General features: G+C 40.1%; 1 protein-coding gene across 1 annotated transcript in view; it reads left to right on the forward strand.

Moving 5' to 3' along the window:
* Positions 1 to 326: 326 nt before the first annotated feature.
* The window catches only part of LOC133527921 (uncharacterized), a 56,629-nt gene continuing 33,346 nt past the window's right edge, over positions 327 to 23,609 (forward strand). The window contains exons 1-3 of the mRNA XM_061865117.1: positions 327 to 743; positions 11,991 to 12,176; positions 17,868 to 19,135. Coding sequence (XP_061721101.1) covers positions 672 to 743; positions 11,991 to 12,176; positions 17,868 to 19,135 — 1,526 coding nt within the window. The 5' untranslated portion in view covers positions 327 to 671. The remainder of the gene's footprint in view (positions 744 to 11,990; positions 12,177 to 17,867; positions 19,136 to 23,609) is intronic.

The following is a 23,609-nucleotide window of genomic DNA, read 5'->3' on the forward strand; positions in this document are numbered from 1 at the left end:
CGTTTTGGAAAGTCAAAAATCTCATACAAAATGACACTTAACGCAAACGCGTACGTAACGTTTCGCTGTCGAAAATATTTACACTAGGTGTACAGAACTCACAAAGTTAGATTTTGACTCGACATATTATAAAATTTAATTACCTATCTCGAAACTGACACCTAAACTCCATTAAGGGAGCACTTTAAGAGAGACCCAATACCTAGCGTCTCCCGAGCGTCGGCGTCTAGTCATGTATATGTTGCTATTCGAGGCAACGTTGCCGCAACTGCGCAGCGACACCATTTTCCATAACGCTGACTAGACGCCGCCGCTTGTGTGGGGTCTCTCTAATACTGGTTTGGTTAGCACTCGCTTGACCTGTGTTTGTTACCTATTGGAAATATGCCCCGCACAGTGTCTAAGCTGCCTCGCCGGCTCGCACACGTCGCAAGGGTTTTCATGTGTTTCCTCGCGAAGCACCCTAAATACCCAATTTAATTGTCGAAAATAAACATCGCAACTGTCTTTTTGCTGTAGATAGATGGCGTTGTGGTAAAAGTTTAAAAAGTAACCACATTTTTGCTTTCAATTTAATGCGTAATTTTACAACTAGATGGCGCTGTAAAGATTATTGATCATTATTGACAGTTTCGGTGAATTAGCAATGATATTGATTAAAGTTTCTTGTGATGTGTTGTGGGATTAGGGAGTTTGAAGTACGCGCGGAATTCGCAATGCCGCCGATGGCTAATAAGACAAGTGTAAGTACATAACTGGTTGCCACTAGGGTCGACTATTTACTTCTACCTGTAGTCGTTTGTGAAGATCGCAGGGAACCATTTGAGGGCAGATCACTACCGCTTCTTCTGGACAGCCCTCAAGAAGACTTATGTCAAGTGGTGGACGTTTTTGCGTTGATATGATGATGATGAAGTGTGTATAGACATGTAAACAGCAAGTGCAACTGTCACCTTTATTACTAGGACAATGTCATATAAACTTAACAAACAATAGCACCGGTCTGGCTGGTTTGCTCAAGAACGCAAGTGCAATTTGTGTCGTATCGTATGTTTTAAGTATAAAATTTGTTCGTCCCCCAACTTCGTCCGCGTGGGACAAGCAAAAGGAATTGGTTTTGAGGTATTTTTATGATATAGGAAGCAAACGAGCTGATAAATCGCCGCCTGATGGTAAGTAATCACCTTTGTCCATGGATACCTGCAACACCAGAGGGGCTTTAACAAGGCTGTACGCTCTTATTTTGAAGGTCTTATCGGTCCAGAAATACCGCGGGTGACTAAACTGTAACCTGCAGTAACTATTGAATGGTACGGTATTGAAACTATTCACAAATATTTTAGATATTTGTAATTACATTCAGTACTTTTAAATATATTTATTTATTTATTATAAACATTCCTGTTTAGTTGTTTACCTATCAATATCTGAAAAAGGAAGTATATCGATCTCTAATCTTCAGTTCAGACGCATCCATTTCACTTCCGAGATCCTTAAGTAGCCGGTCATCCACCTTAAGGGTGTCCCACATTGCGTTGCTTACGCGGTTGCCATTCAAATGAAACAGAATCATGACCGTAAGCTGTACAGTCAAGTGTAAAAATATGGGTGTACACATCTTACTCAAAAATATGTCCCATAGCATCTTATTCCAGTGTAATAAGAGCGTAGTACCATATTTATGAGACGATTCTTTCGATACATATTTTTGCACTTGACTGTACATAGGTCCTTTGTGCGTGGCCACCTTGACGGATGAATATTGATATTGCGGGGTATGGAGTGTGGCTTTAAAAGGAGTGAAATCTCTTATGGTAGAACTGTTGCAAAAGTGTCCAGCTGTCAGCTATAAATAATAGTTTCAAATCTCTCCAGAGTAGCGCTAGAGTAGCTAAGAACCTAGGCGTTATTGACAGAGTGAAGTGCGCTGTCTATGATTTGTTTTTCAAGTATTCTAGGTATTGTAGCGCCACCTATTTAAGGTTTTTTGATTACACTTTTTGGTACATGGAGATTCCTTACTTCCACCTTCCATATTGCGGGGCTAATGCCTATAGTGTCTCTTATTTTATTTTATATTTGACACTTTTGACAGTTAACAGAGAGTTCATTACATATATTAAAATTAATAAAGTTCATAGGGCCCACCGCGAACCACGTTCGATGTGTTGCCTCTCTGTCGCACTTGGAAATTCGTACGTAAGTATGACAGAGAGGCAATGCGTAGAACGTGGTTCGCGGTAGGCTCTCAGATCATTAGTGGCAGGAAGGTGAGTTTTCAAACGCACATAGCTAAAATGCAAAAATAGTAGGTAAATAGCACCTAGGCTATTGATGATTACTTTCTGAGAGGTTTACATTACATTACAGAGGAAAATATACATCGAGAGCCATACCTATAGGTACACCCAGCTCTGTAAAAGTCGGTTAAAAGGAACGGAACAAACCTTCCGACTAAAAGGGAAGTGGGCAGCTAATAAGTAGTTACCCGTCTACTAGATAATATTGGATATTGGCAAACACTCGCTCGAGTTGCAACGGTTGCTCAACGCGGCATTGGTGTTATTGGTCGCTGCCAAGGACCCTCGCTACCAGGAAGCATGTTCAGATTGTAAAAATATGATAATGATTTGATATTTAACGGCCTACTAGCCTAGTCAGTAGTAACCCTGCCTACTATGCTGAAGGTTTCGGTTCGAATTTCGGTAAGGGCATTTATGTGTGTGTGTTAATCATGTTTCTTATTGGGTTACGGGTGCTACGTACCTATCTATATATTTAAGTATAATATTTATCTAACGATACATACACCGGGAGTAGCTTGTAACACTAGCAAAAAAATAAACTGTAGGCTGTACTCCAACTGACCAACATTGTTTGGCGACTTTTAAAAATATGATGATTTTAAACTTCCTATTATATATTCATACCTACAAATAAATTATTATCTTCATGTACGCTGTCATCATATCAGATTGACGTTGCTTGTCACGCTTTAAACTTAACAAAATTCGCAATATGTACATAGCATCTTAAAATAAACTTTAAAAACAAGTCATCAAACGCTACGAAAAATCAGAATACAAGTTATTTTTATAAGTAGCTGAACACCACCATTTTGTATATAACAACTTATTGTATTACTACATTTTGCAAATAAATTGAATTGAATTGAAATTAAAATGTTGGTCAGTTTGAGGTGTACAGCTCTCAGTTACATTTATTTTTTGCTCATGTATTACAGGGGACACCCGGTATATCTTGTCCCCTAGTACGCAAAGTAGGTACAAGCTTTACATTGTTTGGGGCTAGATTGATCGGTGTGAGATTGTCCCCAAATATTTATTATTTTATTTATCTCAGTTCTTCACGCCCGCACTCTTAGCTATTGGGAGAACTCTTTTTCTGCCTCCGTTTAACGACTTACGTTTATATGTGAACTAAGTCGGAAGTAACTCGAAACCCCTGGAGTTGGAAACGTCCATAGCTACTTTAACCCCTTCTATGCTACTTTAATTAATAAAGATAAACAATTTCAAAGTGTCTTTTTATTGAACATTATTATATATAAAAAAAGCTTTAAAAAATAGTTTATTACTAATAAGAAAGGAGAAGAATGGAAAAAATCGAATATGATTTATAATTGTTAAATACTTACTGTGGCTTACTTTTCAAAAGTGTTTTTTAATAAAAAAAACACGTCAAGATCGCTTCTTTCAAAAATACGAACTATAGTGTAGTCCGAATCCGAACAGTACTTATACTTTGATCGGCAAATAATAATAATAAGTAAGTAAGTAAGTAAGTAAATATTCTTTATTGCTCCACAAAGAAAACAAATTATAAAAAAAAGATTTACAATGTAAAGAAAGGTAGCATCAGGCGGTCTTATCGCTAGTAATTATTATTTAATATTATTTAGAGCCCACTGTGCCCCACTGCTGGGCAAATGCCTCCCCCCTCTTCTTCCATTCGTCTCTGTTTTCGGCAAATAATAAAAAATATCTACGAAATACTATTAGCAGTCGGACTTAGAAACGGAATTAACCTTCCCGTGGAGGAAACATATCCGTGATAGCGAACAGCAAATATTGGATATTTCCAAACCTGCGCACGATTGACCAACCGGTTGCAACACGCAGCATTGGCCGCGGCTGCTGTCAAGGAAAGCGCTGCTCAGGGGGAGATCAGGGGGGCTAGCCAACATGACAATCGTCCGCCGAGAAAAGAAACGCTATTTGTCTCTATCGCTGTAATATGGAAGAGTGATAGAGAGACAAGCGTTTCGTTTCTGCAAACGATTTTCATCTTGGCTAGGCCCCCAGAGATATTGCGATCTTTATGGTTATAACATTTTAAAATCTGCTTTGCTTTGCCTTCCACTGAAAATAAACAACATGACGAAGGCTTAATAAAAATTTGTCTGCCAGCCCGATTCGAGCTTTAAGATACGTCAAATATTAAGTCTAGATACGATATGGATCGGATATGTACACGGCCCTCCTGATGGTAAGCAGTCGAAGTCTATCTACGCTAGCAACTCCAGAGGAGTTACATGCATTGCCAACCTAACACCCCGCATCCTCGTTAGCAACAACCTGGCAACCTTACTCACCGGCAGGAACACAACACTATGAGTAGGGTACAGTGTTATTTGACTGCAGTTTTCTGCAATGTTGAGGTACTTTCCCAGTTGGGCTCTGCTCTAGATCTGGAATGACATCCGCTGTGCTGTGCCCTACCACACAGAGCGAGATGACATTCACAATGCCCATACCTGTTTAAAGTAATTTAAATATTATTATTGTAACATAAATAACTTATAATTTTATAATTGCCCTTGGAAACTGTGACCGCAACGCATCAGAGCGATAACAAGTCATTGACCCTTGATTGCGACACCTTAACTGTGTGTGCTTATCGACATTAAGTCCATTAAGTGACACAAGACACAACTAGCGTACCGAGCCGTTATCAGTACCTCTAGTGTAAATAAATTCGATTTCCAAACGTGACGTACGCGTTTGCGTTTAGTCTCATTTTGTATTGAATTTCGAAAGAGCGCGCCAAGCGGGACGTTTTGGAAACTCAAAATCCTATACAAAATTACACTTAACGCAAACGCGTTCGTCACGTTATGATGTCGATCAAAGTTACACTAGGGGTACAGAATGTCAACTCGGATGACTTCCTTTATTATATGGCGATGCCAATTCGCTGGGCGATGGCAATTCTGATCACCCGTTACATCAGCTCCCTTCGCTAGCTCCTTGAATATAGAGTGCATCCATGTCCCTAGGGCCCGAGGGTCTCCATCAAACGGCGCAAATATGCAACTAGAATTAATGGCTGCATTAGCTCAGACATAGAAGTTTTTGTGGCAAACACGAGTGGTTGAGAAAATGAAACATCGACAAATATGTTATCGATAAGTCAGTCATAGATTAATAATTAAAAGATGTAAATTCTACTTGCTGTAATTTACCGGGAAATTTCAAGAATGCAAATCAATTTCAAATCCGACCATGATTTCTTTATTACTTATATTAAGGATTTAAAAATAAAAACTTAAACTGTAGAATACAGTGTCAAAAAATAAGAAAACTACCAATGGGTATCAAAGAGGATATCGAACGTGTTGTGTATTTCGCGGTAGCTATCTTTTTATACAATGTTTAAAATATCTATAACGCTAAGGTAGCATCGATAATAGACATGTCGATATTTGATTTTGTCAATCACTTTATTTTGCCACAAAAACTTCTACTTGCTGATGTGTTCGTGTCATTCACAATGACGCGCAGATTTCCCAAATCTAATATATTTAATAACAAGACATTACGTGTCAAGGCAGGCGTCTTCGTGAATGACACGATCTAAGTGCGATCTAATATAGCTCGATAGCTCGAAGATCAAAACCAATTCAACCCCTAACAAGTTGCTAAATCAGAATCGTGCTCTAGAACCACATCAGATACAATAAACCGGAAAAATTGGGTTACTAGGTTACAACTAATCCTTTTTTCCACTAGGTATGAAATAAATAAAAAAACATCAAACAACAAACATAAACTCTGAAAACAATACACTCCTTTTTTGGGCAGTCGTGTAAAAATATACCTCTACAAATCTACATACTGTTTTTGACAAAATATTTTCCTGAAGCCAATTTGTTTTCTTAATTTTTTTTAACAATTTAAACATTCTTTTAATATCCAAAAACAAAGAAATAAACATACATAATAAAACTTACTAACAACTTAAACTAAAGATAAAAAATTTGGCCCAAATCGCCGTCAATGGGCTGGCCGTATTTCCCCGCTGTATACCGGCCACTATTTCGCATACCGCTTATACGCTGTGCGAAATAGTGGCCAGCCCTCTGGTCGTCGTTTTCTTAATTGAACTGCCTATATTAAAAATTCCTACCATATACAACATCCCAATGTAAATCGATTAGTATAAATAATCCCCAGCCCTGCGCATTAGCAAGTAAAAAAAAAAGTTAACGACATTCTGACCTCCGCATAATTGTGGGCAACTGCGTCAGCAGTCCGCCTTCAACACGAGATCACATGGACTCGACTCACGCATGTTACGAGCCAAAGGAATTTAAACCTTTTATACAGTTATTACATTCTATATTTCAATTGCAGCAGCTTACAGCGCTGCGCGCGAACTGTTCGCTGTATCATTTTAGTATAGACTCTAACTACGGTACAGAAAGTTTAATTTTCTTTGTTTAAATAAGACGCACCCCGACTCAAGCCTTTGAATGTGATTTGCAAGGAGTATAAGCTCGGCAGGCTGCCGGCGCGCGCGCTTACGAGAAAACGTGGAAAAACGTAGTGGAAATAGTGGAAAAGTGTAGTGATTGATGGGAATTTTGAATTACTTATAAATAGGTAGGCTTTGGTTTATTATCAGTGTTGTGTTAAGTAACATGTATATACAAACTTTGTTTTGGTTGAGTTTGACATTTGAATTTCTCATTTATTACTTTTGTTTTTGAAGATACATATACAATTTAATGACTGAAACATTGAGTAGCATATTATTTAGCATCTTTATCTGTCCATAAGGTTGTGGAGTAATTTGTAGTGTCCAACCGAAGGATTTTTCCCGAAACCGAAATCGGTTCTGTTTTGCACTAGTTTCGGCCAAAATATGATTTTTATGCCGAAACCGATACTTTGGTGCCGAAATACAGTTCCGGTGCGCCCGAAAGGTTTGGAAGTTTTTTGGCTGAAACGAACCTTCGGCCAAAAAACTTCCAAACCTTTCGTTAACCAATCGTTTGGACGGACGACCTGAGTTTTTCAAGACCTAAGTTGAACAGTTGTCTAATTCAAGTCAAGATAATCGCAAGTATCGTTAGTTGGTACCTACTCGATTACAAAATATATATTATTGTTATTGACCTCTGTTGTTCTAGTCGATTCCTGTGTTTTGCCTCGGTACTGTTCAATATACTTGACATAGAAAGATAACAGGAAAGTAGTGATCATGGTTATAATTTTGTAATAAATAGGTAAATAAACAAACAAGCCATGAACCTAATAACTGATAACAATATTAAAACGATTTTACTCAAAGGTTCCTATTATAATTATGTACTTAATCCGTGTTTATTTTTGACTGGTCCTTTATTTTTTTATTGTGAACAATAATTATTGTGTCAAACATAATTACTTAATTATTAAAATTATGTACATTGTACCTATAAAATTAAAAAAAAATTACAAGTTACAACAGATTTACAAAATTTTGCCTGTTTATCTTATACCTTTAAACTTTAAAGGAGCAATTCTAGTATATTTATATATATATTTCGGAGATCTCGGAAACGGCTCTTACGATTTCGATGAAATTTTCTATATGGAGGTTTTCGGGGGCGAAAAATCAATCTAGCTAGGTCTTATCTCAGGGAAAACGCGCATTTCTGAGTTTTTATATGTTTTCCCAGCAACGCTCGGTTTCCCGCCAGATATTAGTGTATTAATCTTGGTCTTAACTATTTATTTAAAAGCCATTATTTGGTTGGTTAAAAGTCATTAATTAATTGGTTGACTGGTAGAGAATGCCTTAAGGCATTAAGTCCGCCATTTGTACCTTCATGTATTGTGCAATAAAGATTAAATAAATAAATTATTTCCGTAAAACTACCCAATTATAGAAAAAAAATTCCCAATGGCTCAAAACTAACTCAAATAGTATTGTAGGTTTGTTGCTATTATTATATATAATACTTTGAATTAGGTACTCAGTTCTGAGGCTACATAGTTTAATAATATATTTTTTATACCACGACGGTGGCAAACAAGCATACGGCCCGCCTGATGATAAGCAGTCACCGCGGCCTATGGACGCCTGCAACTCCAGAGGTGTTACATGCGCGTTACCAACCCTTTAAAAACCTGGACACTCCTTTTTCGAAGAACCCCATACTGTAGACCCTCGGGAAAACCTCGGAAGGGAGCTCATTTCCATCGCACAGTACGCGACCATTTAGGTGATGGCGGAAAACACCCAGAAAATACTAAAAATAACATTGTTAGGTATTGTTATTTAATTAAGCGTTGAATTTGTAAATCAATGCTACACTGGACTATAAGTAGTGTTATACGGTTATTATTTTATCAATAACTTTACACATAATTACACTTACATTGTTTTTAATAATTAGGACATACACGATAAAATACATTGGAAGTAGCTGAGTAGGTATCGACACACGTCATGTACTTCTCTTTAATTTGCTTCACCATTGACCAACTCAAGAATACTTAACACATATACCTAGTTGACGAAATTTTATTTGCACAGATCTCTCGAACACCTTGTATGGCGAATCGGTGCAACATATACAGAGTGGCCCAAAAGTACATAGTAAAATGAACAGTAAAAATCTTTGTCAACGTATTTTTGGACCATCCTGTATATTTAGTCGTTGAAAAAACACCCTGCTAATCTAATATGTTTTTTTCTAAACAAAACAACATAGCAATATATACAGATATTTCATTCAACGTTTGTGACTAAGTATAACAAATATGTAACCGCAATCCAGTGGTTAGGTAATAGGTTAGCAAACGTGAGGATGGAGGTTCGACCCTGGCAGTGGCACTGTGCAAATTTCACGTGTGCCGATACCAAGAAACTTACAAGCGAACAAAGAAAGTAACTTAATGTACCGTGTAAAGTTTTTTTTTCCAAAAAACCGAAACGACAAAAAAATCTATGTAACTAATGAACCGGCTCACAAAATTTCACTAGAATTGGTTGAGAATTGCGACGTGTATACGAAAGCAGATTGCCCGAGTCAAAACGGTGACCTTCGGATTAGCTTCGGTCAAAAAAAGTCTAATTAGTATTCCGTACAAAACTTTGTACACGCAACACTTATGGTATCACTTTGAGAGAGAGAGAGAGAGAGAGAGAGAGAGAGAGAAAGAGAGAGAAAGATTATTTATTCGTGAAAACACAGGTACAATGATCGATCTTACAATTCTTACATACGAGTAGGTTTCGTAGTCTCACAAATACTAACTATACTTTAAACACAAAACATGCATCATATTAAAATTTACAATTTGTAAATTAAATAATCATTTAAAACATTTTATAACTAATTTGTTTATTAGTATATCTTTTAATTTTAGTTTTATTTAATATTAGTTTAATTTTTAAGTAGTTTTATTTTATGGCTAGTTTAGTTTTAATTTTAGTACCTATATAAGATTGTATTAATTGTCTTCATCATCCGTGTTCTTTAAAACATAGTCACAAAAAATGGAACATAATTATAATAATATAATAATAATAATAATATTCTTTATTGTGCACAACGAAAACATGATTAAATACAGTAATAAACATAAAAAAAAAAACTAAGCAACAACAGGCGGTCTTATCGCTAAAAAGCGATCTCTTCCAGACAACCTTCAGGTAGTAGAAATTACCGTAAGGAAGAAATATGTATAAGGGTAGCAAATATAAATGGAGAACCAGAACAGAGGAAAAAAATAAAACAGCACAAATATATGTATAACATATAAATATATACATAAATATGATAAATAAATAAATATATATATATATAAACATATACATACATATTTCACACAACACAGAATCAAAGAGACTGAATCGAATGATTAACGAGTTTGAGGAAGGGACAGATAGTGTATTTTGAGTTGAGCCTTAAAAATGGGGAGCGATTTAGCATGTCTTACTCAGACGGCAGGGCATTCCATAACCGAATCGCTTTGAAGGTAAAAGAATCGTTATAGAATTTTGAAGAAGAAGAAATTTGGGCAAGCATATAATTTTGAGAGCATCTCAAAGAAGAGAGGTATTTGAAGCGCTCCTTCAAGTAGAGTGGGGTAGAGGGGTTGAATAAAATACCGTACAGGTGAGCAAGAATATGTGAATTGCGTCGCAAACGTATAGGAAGCCACTTGAGCTGCGAACGGTAATAGGAGACATGATCATATTTTCGCAAGCCATAAATGAACCGGATGCATAGATTTTGAAGACGTTCGAGTTTATTTAGTTGTTCTTCAGTAAGATCAGATAAGAAGATTATACTTAAGAAATAAAATTTAAACATTTAATTTTCATCTAAATAATCACTTATTTTATAATAACATTTTTCAATTAATGCAGTCAGTTTTTTTTTCATTTAGATAGTGGTAATTTTTTGAGACAGTCAGGAATTTTATTGTATATTCTGATAGCCATTCCAAAAATGCTTTTCCGCATCAACGTAGTATTCCGTTGGTCATTGTGCATCATTTGGTTTTGCGAATCGGTTATATGCGATTTCCTGGCTTTACGCCCTCTTAAACCTAATCATTTCAGCAAAACTGAATAAAATAATAGATGAAAAGTAACAATTTATGCATTTCTATATTTTAGTAGAATAACAACATTTATTTGGGTAGGCACGTTGTGTTGTTATTGTTATACATTAAGCGTTATATTTCACGTGGATGACGAGCAAACTTGACATTCCTAGCCTTAAATTATATTTTATTTAATATTTGTATGCATGTTTTAAGGTACCTATTTCTGTATGGGCCATAATTGCCTGAAATAAAGATTTTTCATTTTATTTCGACCTGTCTTGCCTAGTGGGTAATAGTGTCCCTGTCTATTAAGCCTATGGTCCCGGGCTCGAATCCTGGTAAGGGCATATATTTGTGCGATGAACACAGATATACAATATGTTCCTGAGTCATGGGTGTTTTCTATGTATATAAGTATGTATTTGTCTATATACGTATGCATATCGTCGCCTAGGACCCATAGTACTGCTAAGGATCGTGACTTCGCTTGCTCATTTTCCCTGTGACAGCTCACCACTTCACCCTATCGGCACAAAGTAAATAGCGGCGGCGCGCGCCGGAGCAGAGTCCGCTCAGTACAAAGTGCCATTTTCGCCGCACGCACACAGACGTGACAATTACGCACACAGACGTTAGATTTACAGGCGTTCTCGGGCAGTCTCGGGCAGAGCTTAGTCGGGCTGTGCGCGCGTTGCTCACTTGACGTCCCCGCCGCTACGTAGGTACCTACTGTCATGTACGTCAAAATGCAGTCTCTAAGGAATGTAAACATGATAAGATGTATGTATAAACGAATCGATGTATGTATGTCTGTAAACTTATATTACCTACTCCTTTTTAAAATTCGAAATTAATGCAGAAGCAATCCTAGTGAGTCGGGCAAGTTTAGGTATGTATTTTCAAGAACGGCGGGAACGGATCTTCTGTTTATTTTTTATTTTGTGCTATCGGTTGCTTTGTGGAAAGCGTTTGGTATTTGATCACACCATCTCGATGGACTTTGTCCTCTAGGCCGTCGGCCATCCACCTTTCCCATCACCACGAGTCTCTCCCAGTTGCCAGGGTCTCTGCGAGGATCTGTGTATTATTGTCCCCAAATATTTATTTATTCTTTATTTATTTTGTGTTATTACTTTCCAGGTGGCGGGCCGCGATATGAAGTGGCTAGCATTGTTCTCACTGGTGGCCGCAACTATTTTACAGCAGCCGGCGCCGCTAGTGCGCACGCGCAGCGGATACGTGCGCGGGCGCGTGTCGCGCGACGGCCGCCTCGTCGAATACTTGGGGATTCCTTATGGGACAGTCAGCGATGAGAATCGATTTAAGGTGAGACTACCTACGCGACACGTTCTGGGGGCCTGGCCAAATGACTATCGTAAGTATCGTACCATCGCTCACACTGTTAACTGTCCATCGGTAAACCTTATTACAAAAGGTAAGGTCCACTGATGGACAGTTAAATAGTGTTGCTGTTTGTACATCGACGAACGCCAAAAGAAAAAATGTTATCGGACTTTTTCCTTGACTTGCGCTACTTGGCATTGCTTCTTGCTTGATTTTCATGATTTTAGGTGCACAGGAAGGCCCCTATAGGTTTAAATTGCCTTGCGAGCGACAAAATATGCGCCATAAACCGAGCATACACGGCTTTATCTTTAGATTGATTTTTTTCACTGCTCCAATGGGTAGCATAAATGGATAGCAATAGGTAGCAATGGATCACCTATGCGCTGGACTGACCAAATAAAATCTACTGTTGGAAACAGTGTATCTGAATGTGCCAGACAGTCTACCAACAGGGAGAGATGGCGGAAGATCGTGCGAAGTGCTGTGTCCGCCTCTACTACCGATGCGGACGCCTCAATGTGAACGGAATAGCTGCCGAAACGCCTGTCAAAGCACAGGCGTTTTTTCGCACCGCAAGAATGTTTTAAGTTTCCAAAGGCAACATTCGATATTGTTTTCATACAATTTAAATATAAGATACACAAATAATCGTAAACAACGATACATAGGTAATAGTAGTATAATATTTTATATTTACAATTGTTTCTGTCTTATAGAACATGCATAAAAAAGTACTTGTTGTTTTTCTTATTTTTTCGTAACTGTATTAAAAAACGTCGTTCGCTACACGTGCGGAAATGTCATTTTTCGCACTAGCATCGAAATGTACTATTTTCGCTTACACGGATGGCAACCCGTATGACCAAGACAAGGTCGTTGAGCGCATGACATGTCGAAACGATGGTGCCCTTTCAGAAACTACGAATTGGAGAAACGGAGATAAACAAGTAATCGCGTTTTCAAGGCGGTGCCGCGGGCAAGGTCAAGGTTGTTCGGTCACTCCATCGTTTCATTGTCGCATTGCAAATTATCGTTAAGGTCAGCCAGGGCTATTGAAGTGGCTCTTACTACCTAACTGCATTCGATCCATAGTTGCAATTGCCATGGCTGACTTTAGTTTACGTATTACAGTTTCGGCATGGTGTCATTCGTCATTTCTACAGGATGTATATTTAGTCACCTGCAATAATATACGGCGTGAATATATGGAGTGAAAACCGACAGCACGCAGCCCGGCCGGTCGACCTAGGTATCGATGGGCGGATGTGGTGGACACGGATCTGTACGAGCTCCAGGTTGAAGACTGGCGAGAAACTGCACAGGACCGGTAGTAGTGTTGGAGGCCAAGACACACTTTGGGCCGCTGCGCCAGAGGAGGAAGGAGGAAGGAATATATAGGTCATACCTACTGAGCAACATTTACTAAGAGAACACAACCCCGAAATCGCGAAAAACAAATTGGCTGTCTCATCAATTTTGGCTGTCTGACCTTGACAATTTCTACAGGAGAGTAAATTATTTTTTCGCGATTTCCATAGTAATTGGTTCCATAGTAAATCATACTGAGCAGCATTTACATTGGTTCCATAGTAAATGCTGCTCAGTATGACCTATATATTCAGCCTGTAAATTATTGCAGGTGACTAAATAAACATCCTGTATAATTTTCAACCGACTCAGTCTCATTGGTCGATAGCGCCCACGTGCGGGGTGCGGGAGATTTCCATACAGCATGCCATATGGCCCGCATTCGGGAAACTGTTTTCATTGGTCGATAGGGCCCTCATGCAGGGTGCGGGAGATTTTCAAAACGCATGCCATTATGAGTTTCACTAGTCCTTATACCACCTTACCGCCTGCTGGGAGTCACTCGCATGCTGTATATCGACCGACCTATCAACTTATAAGTTTCAGTAGTCGTTATACCGCCTGCGGGGGGTCCCCACACGCTTTGTATCGACCGAGTTATCGACCAATGAAACTGAGCCATAAGCGCATCCGCTAGCTGGCGCGGGTGCACGGAGCGGGCGCACGCAGGCGCCATTGCAGGTACAATCCGTCACACGCATACGCGCCAGTGAGCAACGGACTCCCTAAGATTTCGAAGGATTTCTCCGATCTTTGGCAAACGGCTGGGCTGATTTGGATTTATTTTATTTTATTTGTAAGTTCTTCAGTCAGACCTGCTAGCATGAGTTGCCTTCTCGCGCACGACTCCATACATCTTGCGCGACTTCAAGTATGGACTCGCGCGCGAGAATGCAACTCATGCTAGCAGGTCAGAGTCAATACCATTGCTGTGGGTTAGTTTTTGTCAAAATCATAATTTTACGCAGACGAACACGGCGGAAAATCTAGTTTTTTATTTATATAAAAAACGAATGCTTATATTTTATTACTCGAGCTCTAGTTGTATAAAGTTGTTATTAACTTAACTCCTAGAAGTTATATATACCAGAATTACCGGTTATTATATGGATACCAGAATTACCGGTTATTAAATACGATCTATACCAACGGGCAATTATGCAAAATTACAGGGCGTCACTATTTACCATCACGTTGCCTTGCCCGTGTCGGTTAAAAGTAACGTTCCGATGACTGTCGCACCAATACTGCATCACTCGTAACGTTACTGCAGCGGTGACGCGGGCAATGTCATTGTCAATCTCCTTGATAAAATAAGTGACAGACAAGACCTCCGCAGCTCCGGTTGATCTTCAGAATGGCGAAGTCGTCTCGAGAATATTAATATTTTGTTTATTGCTCATTAATGTTGTAGGTATAAAGTGTAATATTGATAGCTTATTATGCAGTCAACTAACGTGGATGCCACACAACAACAACACGTGACAACAACCGTGTGGATATTCGTGAAGTCCAGCTGTCACTGAACAACGTCAAGCTCTAAGAGCACACTCTTGACATTAACGAAATCATCATCAATTTGATGGAGCCATTTTTTAAAAGAAGAAGTCTTCTTCTTCTTCGCGTTATCCCGGCATTTTGCCACGACTCATGGGATCCTGGAGTCCGCTTGACAAATAATCCTAAGATTTGGCGTAGGCATTAGTTTTTACGAAAGCGACTGCCATCTGACCTTCCAACCCAGAGGGTAAACTAGGCCTTGTTGATATTACCGGTTTCCTCACGATGTTTTTCTTCACCGAAAAGCGACTGGTATATATCAAATGATATTTCGTACATTAAGTTCCGAAAAACTCATTACGAGCCGGGGTTTGAACCCGCGACCTCCGGATTGCAAGTTGCACCCTCTTACCGCTAGGCCACCAGCGTGACGGACTGAATATCTGCAGTAATGCGACAGTGACAGCAAAGCAATGTTTAATTCTTGTCATGCGCATGACGCGCAGATTTGTCAAATCTAACCTCTAATGACATGATAATAAGAGTCAAGGCTCGCGTCATCGAGAATGACACGGTCTATATCAAGGAAATTTATAGTGAGAGCGCCAGCGTTAACGCTGCCGCAATACCTTCCAACAGTAATGCTGCTGCAGGACACATGCGATTGTTAACACACAGTAGACTTTATAAAAGGATGATTGTTGTCCTTTTCCTTGTAATGATTATTTGCACTTTTCCTTATTTAAGGCAATTTTTGTTGAAAGGACAATCATTATGTTTATAAGGAAAAGTGCAACAATGTTTTGTATAATTATTTTTTTTCATATTATTATTGAAGGTCCTTCATAAAATGTCGTTGTTTTAATTAAGGTATAATAGGTACATCAAACGAGTCCTACAAAAAAATGTTTTAACCCTATAATATATGGCATAATAATAGGAAAGAATTACCACCCAATTTTTTCCTTATAAGCAATATTTTTTGCACTACACGGTGACAATGAGGCTTGTATTGAGGATTTCTTATAATCAGCCAGCCTAGCCAAGGTAACAAACGCTATCGCTACGACAATGAAACAACTTTGTGTCACTCTGTCACTCTTCTATATTAAGTAAGTAAGTAAGTAAATATTCTTTATTGCACCACAAAGAAGACAAATTTAAAAAAAAACAGATTTACAATGTAATGAAAGGTAGCAACAGGCGGTCTTATCGCTGTAAGCGATCTCTTCCAGACAACCTTAGGGTAGCAGGATATAAAGAACAGTAAGTTTTTAGAACAGGTAGTGCACGAATGAATTAGAGGAATAGGAAAATTACACATACATCAAGCAGACAGTACATACAGTACATTTACAATTTAAATAAACATATAAATATAACAATACATACCTATATTAAAATAAATAAATATTAGATACATATCTAAATATACATACATACATAGTATAACACAGCGGCACATTAAGAAAGAGACAAGTAATGATTTTTCAGTAGGGTTTTAAAGCTTTGAAGAGTTTTCGCACACCTAATATCTAAGGGCAGGCTGTTCCACAGCCGAACAGCTCGAAAAGTGAAAGAGTCAGTATAATATTTTGTAGAGGATGGAGGGGGAACAAGTATATTAGTGCGACAGTGACAGTTATATTTCGATTGCTACGGAGCGTAATCGATGTGCATGTTGGGTACACGGCCTTGTCGGTTAAAGGGTTCATATTTTTGGTTCTGGAAGATATATATTGCAATTCCATGGGACACAATGTACGATTTTATTCAATGTGGCCCTATGAAGTAATATCGGGAATTTTACTTTTCTTCGGCAACATGCCGAAAAAAATAGTTCTGATGCGGTTAAGGGTCACACTTTAATCAAATTACAGTTTAGAACATACTAAACATACCTATAGGTACTTAGTACATGTTCGAGTGTGTATATTTGGCCGGTTGCAAAATCAGGCAGGTAAAAAATATTTTCTCGTTCCTGAATCGACGGAGCCTCGGGAATTTCAAAACTTCGTGACGACAAGGGCGGCCAAGGGTATCACCGTATTAGCAAGGGTCTAGATTTCTACACTACTTACCACTACTAGGTGTCTTTTAGTAAAAGAGACTTAGTTTATCATTTAGCATGTCACCAGTAATGATATAATCAATATAATCATGTTCGCGTTATGTAAGTAGGTATCACATATTATACCATTTATCATTTGAACAAGGTCATGTTTAGTTTAATCAAAACACAATACGATAAGGCATTATGTCGTGGAAATCTACCACTTATTTTGAGACAGATAACGAGCCAGGAAAGTATAGGGGAGTCTTATTTTTTTATTAAATAGGAGGCAAACGCGCAAATGAATCGCCTAATGGTAAACAATTGCAACACCAGAGGGTTTGCAAGTACGTTGCCGCTATTTAAGATGGGAGTCTTTTCTTGAAGGTCGTATCGATCCGAAAATACCGCGGGCGACAGTTCATTCTACATTTTAGCTGAGCGAGGCAGGAACTTTCTGGAGAAACGCACCGTTGTAATTTACACATTGAGAACAACAGGCTGATTAGTGTTAATATATGTTTTTTTTTTTTCGTAAAATAAACTTTAGTTTTGATACAAGCTTTTATCGTCGACTGTACGGTAAATTATTTGAATTTGAAATTCTGATTTCCAAATAATATTCATTCTGACTTCCGAATCTACCCCTGGACACCCTGTATTGTATTGTATTTATTGTAAAGGTCTAGGTTTATGAAAAAGGTCTTGTAGGCATTACATCATATAACTGTTATATTTCCCCCTTCCAGGCTCCGCTGCCCCCGCCAGCCTGGGACGGCGTGTTCGAAGCCGTGAACACCAACACGCGCTGCCCGCAGACCATCATGGGCGCCGTCATCATCGGCAACCCCGACTGCCTCAAGCTCAACGTCTACACCCCCACCAGGACCAGAGGAAAACTCCTCCCAGTCATGGTCTATATACATGGAGGATGCTTCTTTGAGGGAACTGGCTCCGCCTTTCTCTATGGAGCTGATTACTTCGTCGAACACGGAGTTGTGTTTGTTGGCATCAACTATAGATTAAACGTTGAAGGTTTCTTATGTTTAGGAACCGAGGATGCGCCGGGAAATGCTGGACTCAAAGACCAGGTGGCTGCGTTGAGATGGATCAAAGATAATATAGAAGCGTTCGGAGGAAATCCGGATAGCGTGACGCTGTTTGGAGAAAGCGCTGGCGCTGTTTCTTCGTCGTTTTTAGTGCTTTCACAAGCCGCTAGAGGACTCTTCCATAGAGTTATACTTCAGAGTGGGTCTACACTTGCACCCTGGGCTTTGCAGCATGATCCTATAAGGACAGCTAGCGCTCTAGTCAAAGAATTCGGATATAATACCAAAGATCCTTACGAAATATACGATATTTTAAGAAACAAAACCGTAAACGAACTAATAAATGTTAAAGCTGTTGAAAATCAAAACTACGTTTCGTCTGACACGCTCTTCGTACCTTGCATTGAGAAAAATCTGCCAGGAGTCGAAGCTATAGTCACTGAATACCCAACAAGTATAATCGAATCTGGAAACTACACCAAAGTGCCTATGATAATAGGCTTTAACGACAACGAAGGGATATACTTTGTAGCTAAAGATTACGGAAATAGTCTGAAATCAATTGATCCCAAAGAAAATTTACATCTAGATTTAGAGTTTCCTACAGAGTTGGATAGGAACAGCACAGTAGATATAATAAAAAATCATTACTTTCCTCCAGAAAAAGACGAACTGATCCTTAACATGGTGGATTTGTACTCAGATTTGCACTTCAAGTTTCCATCAGTAATCGAGTCGGACTTATACGCGAAGACGACAGATAAGCCGATATACTTCTATCTGTTCAAGTACGGAGGGTACAGGAACATGGCCAAGATCATCGTGGGGTACGGGGCGACGGGAGGGGCGTCTCATGCCGATGAGCTCTTCTACTTGTTCAAGCCTCATTCTATCCCGTTCCCGCATCAGCTAGAACGGCGCATGATTAAGCGCATGGTCACTCTTTGGACCAATTTCGCCAAATATGGGTGAGTTACACTACCTATAGATTATTCTTTATAGATTTTTGACGACCGGTCTGGCGTAGGCGGTAGTGACACTGCCTATGAAGCCAATGGTTCTAGGTTCGAATCCCGGTGAGGGCATTGATTTGTGCGATGAGCAAAAATATTGTCTGAATGCCCACAATAGAAACCTTCTTGAGCATACTGTGGGGCTTAGTAAATTTGTATAAGGGTGTCTTATAATATTTATTTATTTTACAATTCAAATTAAAGCCGAAAGTGTCAGTAACCAATCGCTCTCCTCAATTTTTGGGGGTTGGGTGCCAAAGCGGGCTTCAGGCATCTTTAGGATGAAACCGTACAGACAATGCAACAATATTTCACAAAATAATTTGATAAGTCATCTTTAGGTTTCGTATTTTTTGCAGGGATTAAAATTAGGAAAAAAACTCAGGTAGGTATGTGACGCCATAGAGAAGTAAGAAGTAATAGAGTGCTGACGCCATATATCAGTTTTGGTACCAAAATGCTTATTATATACGCAGTCGACATCTAGCATCGAGTAACGGAACTCTCAGTACTGCTACTCGACAATAGATATCGCGGCAAACAAAAAGTCTATTGTCAACTCCTACATTTACTCTGGTTATAATATTAGCTGAAAATCGTTGAGCATTAGACTTTTTGTTTGCCGCGATATCTATTGTCGAGTAGCAGTACTGAGAGTTCCGCTACTCGATGCTAGATGTCGACTACGAATATAATAATCATTTTGGTACCAAAACTGATGTATGGAGTGAGCACTCTATTGAAAATGAAAATGAAAAATGATTTATATATTCTTCTTATTTCTCTATTGTGACGCATACCTTTATTATTAATAACAAAAGAACACTTAAATTCCACGTCAATTAACTAACCAATGTGTCAAGAACGCAATATCGTAAATATTACTGATTCTGTTTTTAGTTTTTTACTTAATTTGTTTCCTGTTAATTAAATTAATAGTAAACCTACGTCATACCTACTCTTCAAAATTAGCTGGTTGACAACAATGCGATACAAAACTACCTACGAAAATGCCATCATGCTAGGCGAATCAATTCCAGAAACTATGTCAATCGTATCTTCTCAACTATTTTCCTGAATAAACGACTAGATGCACCACACGCGTACCAAGTCGTTTAATACTTCGCTAGGTGGCGCTCATTTGTCCGCGAGGCACGTCTCTCATACAATTTCCATAAATTTATAGCTCGTGTAAAACAGAACAAAACAGCACATAAATTTGATCGTGTCGCGGTTGTGCCAGAAAGCGAGAACTAGAGAGTTCATTTTGTTTGCAAGAAATCTGAATTAAACACGAGTATATTTCATGACTTTTGCAGTAGATGCAAAGACCAATGATGATCGATAAAATCATTTACTTAAAGCCTTAATTAGCTTAGCTTTTCTTTTTGATTTTGCAGCTGTTACGGACAGCATGGGCCCCTGCCGAGACGAATGCTCGGACGGTACAGACCCGGGCCGGAAAGAATTACCTAACGCGTAAAACTAGATAAAATAGCTATAGGGTGCCTAGCTATAGGATAGAAATAAGTTGACACAAGCACACTTTGTATGATTGACTTATCGGTCGATTGACTAGAAACAGGATAAAATTGTAGTCGCTATGAAAATAGCGTTTTGTGTCAGCTTGTTACGTGACGTCATCACCGCGGGTGAGCGGCCGGTGCGATCGCTGCGGAAGCCGGAAGCGTACTGAGCGGCGCGGACCTCGGTGCGCGGTATTTATATGTTCGGGCCGAGGCGACCCAATTTCACCTGATTTCTCCCAAGTTAGGCTTTCCCCAGGGATCGTAATGACCTGTATAGATAGAAAATAGGGTTAGCTATCCGTAGACACAAGCATTGTAAGCATTGGGCCTAGAATTATCGAGATATTAAGACTTAAAGTTATTTTTGTATGGAGTTGAACTATCGATAGAGATAATTATTATATTTATGAATATTTTCAGCTGAAACTAGTATAATAGGGTAGATCTTCGTAAATGCTTTCTAAAAAGGTACGGTTCATCACTGAAAACCTCAGGGTTCCCGAGATAAACCCGAAAAGGTGGTTAAATACGGGGAAAGTTCTACGCCCAATGCGAGAAAGAGATAGCACAAGAAAGAGAAGTCCACGTAACGAGGCCGTTCTCGAATTATCTGGAGTTACTTTCGAGACCTCGTATTCGCCCTATATAAGCAGGCGAGATACGGCCTGCGGAGAGTGAGTTAGTACAGTCAGTTCAGTTCAGTTGAAGCGATCGGAAAACAAAAAGGAAAAGTGAGGAAAAAGTGAAAGTGCCCTAAAGTTGTGATCAGTATTAGTGGTAATAGTGGTTTTAGTGCTAGTTACGTGGACCGCTTAGTTATTTTACCTTAGTAAGTACTAGAATAACGTTATAGTGAAAGTGCCTATAGTGTTAGTGTTTAGTGCTTAAGTTTGGTGCCTAAGGTCTAGACTAAGTGTGTGCTAGTGCTAAATAAATAGGAATCTAATTAAGTGGTGTTTGTTTGACGCTCCAACTACGTCCCACCGTGGGAGGAATTGGATTTCCGAACCAGCAGGCTCCGTAAATAAATATTAAACTGAGTTATCGCTGAGAGCTGACTCCAGGGTGTCCTCTGGCGGTTACAGTTTTGGTCCTTCGAACCGGATCCTGAAATTCAGTGGGACCTAGTAACTTTCAGTGAGTACAGTGAGTGTCTAATTAGATTCTTATTGGACTAATACTGAACAGTGGAAACTGTGTTGTGTGAATATTGTGTGTGACTGACGAACCGTGCAGTGAACTGTGTTGTGAAGTGTTAATAATGTCGGGAAGTAACTCGAAAATGGGAGTTACAACAAGATCGCAGTCGGACCGCACCAGGAACGAGCGGGAACGTACGACCTCCACGGATACCACGGGTCGCGTATCAGAGGTCGCGGAGCGGGCAACGGACACGTCGGGAGGATCTAGCCAGCGCACCGGGAGGCCGTTAACGACGGCTACCGGAAGGGAGTCGACGGCTAGCCCTCCATCTAGGGGGGAACACCGCGAGGACGTCGAGGGCACCGGGTCAAAGGCCATCGACGAGGAAGCAGAGGCGGGTTCCAAATCTTCGCCGCCGGTACTAGGGAAGGCTAAGGCCGAGGTACCACTGACAAAGGCCGTGAAGATAACTGTCCACAAGGGGCCTCCGCGTTCACCGTCTGTGATCGAGCGGTTTAATCAACGGCGGATTGAGCGACGCCGCGCCGAGCGCGAACAATTGAGCGCGCAGTCAAGGAGAATGTCGCCCATTTCCGAGGGGGAGAGTAGGGCGGCGGAGGAGAGGCAAGAACCTCCGCGCACCACACCCCTACCTCCAGCATCCTCGCCTAAGAAAAACGCACGGAATGAAGAGTCGTCGGTCAAATCTGCATCATCAAGGGGTTCACACATCAGCAGTCTATGTTCAAGCAAAATAAAAGAGCTTCAATATATAAAAGAAAAAAAGAAACTGGAATTGAAGCTCAGGGAGCTCGCTCTGGAACGCGAGATGCTTGACATAGAATATAAGCACCGTCTTAACGTCGTGGTTAACGAATATGGGTCACTTTCGGACACCTCCGTGGCATCATCACGCGGGAGTAGTCCCAAGCGACGAGTACGAGCCGAACCCGAGAGCCGAGTCAGCGAGTGGCTTAATGACATTGGAGAGATCGTCGAGACGCCGCATCGCCCCCACGACGACCCGCCTCGCGTTCGCGTAGAGACGCTACCCGTGCCGACACGGGCCGAGCGCGCCCGATCGCCGCCGCGCGGGCCGCGAGCTGAGTACCGATTGCCGCCGCGCCAGCCACGGATAGGGGATAGATCGCCGCCGCGCAGACCGCGCAATGAATATCGGGCGCCGTCACCGGTAGAGCCGCCGCGACGATCACAATACGAGTACCGTGCGCCGTCGCCCTTAGAGCCAGAGATGGGGCCGTCGGGACCACGCAACGAGTACATGGAGTCACGAACTGAACCACAAAGGGATTACTTGGCGTCAACGCCGTTCACTCCTCATACCAAACTAAGGTCGTCGGTAGAGCCGCCGCCGAGTGACGCGGCTACTGCATTTAATAGGCTCGCCGACCAATTAAGGGACGCCGTACGCACAACGCCGCCAAAACAATGCTACGAGCTGCCACCTTTCTCGGGCAACCCGAACGAGTGGTTATTATTTTATAATGCCTACAGCGAGTCAACTCGACGCTACAATTTTAGTGCATTCGAAAACATGGCAAGGCTTCGAAATTGTTTACGTGGGGATGCACGCCAATGCGTGCAACATCTATTATCAACGTCGACACAGCCAGATTTAATAATGAAATTGTTGAAAAAGAACTTTGGAAGGATTGACCTTTTAGTCGATAAAGCGCTAGAAGAGCTTAAACGTCTGCCGCCTGTGGGTCCTAGCGCCATAGATTTAAATAACTTTG

This window comes from Cydia pomonella, chromosome 18 (genome assembly GCF_033807575.1).
Source record: "Cydia pomonella isolate Wapato2018A chromosome 18, ilCydPomo1, whole genome shotgun sequence".
NCBI classification, from domain to species: domain Eukaryota; kingdom Metazoa; phylum Arthropoda; class Insecta; order Lepidoptera; family Tortricidae; genus Cydia; species Cydia pomonella.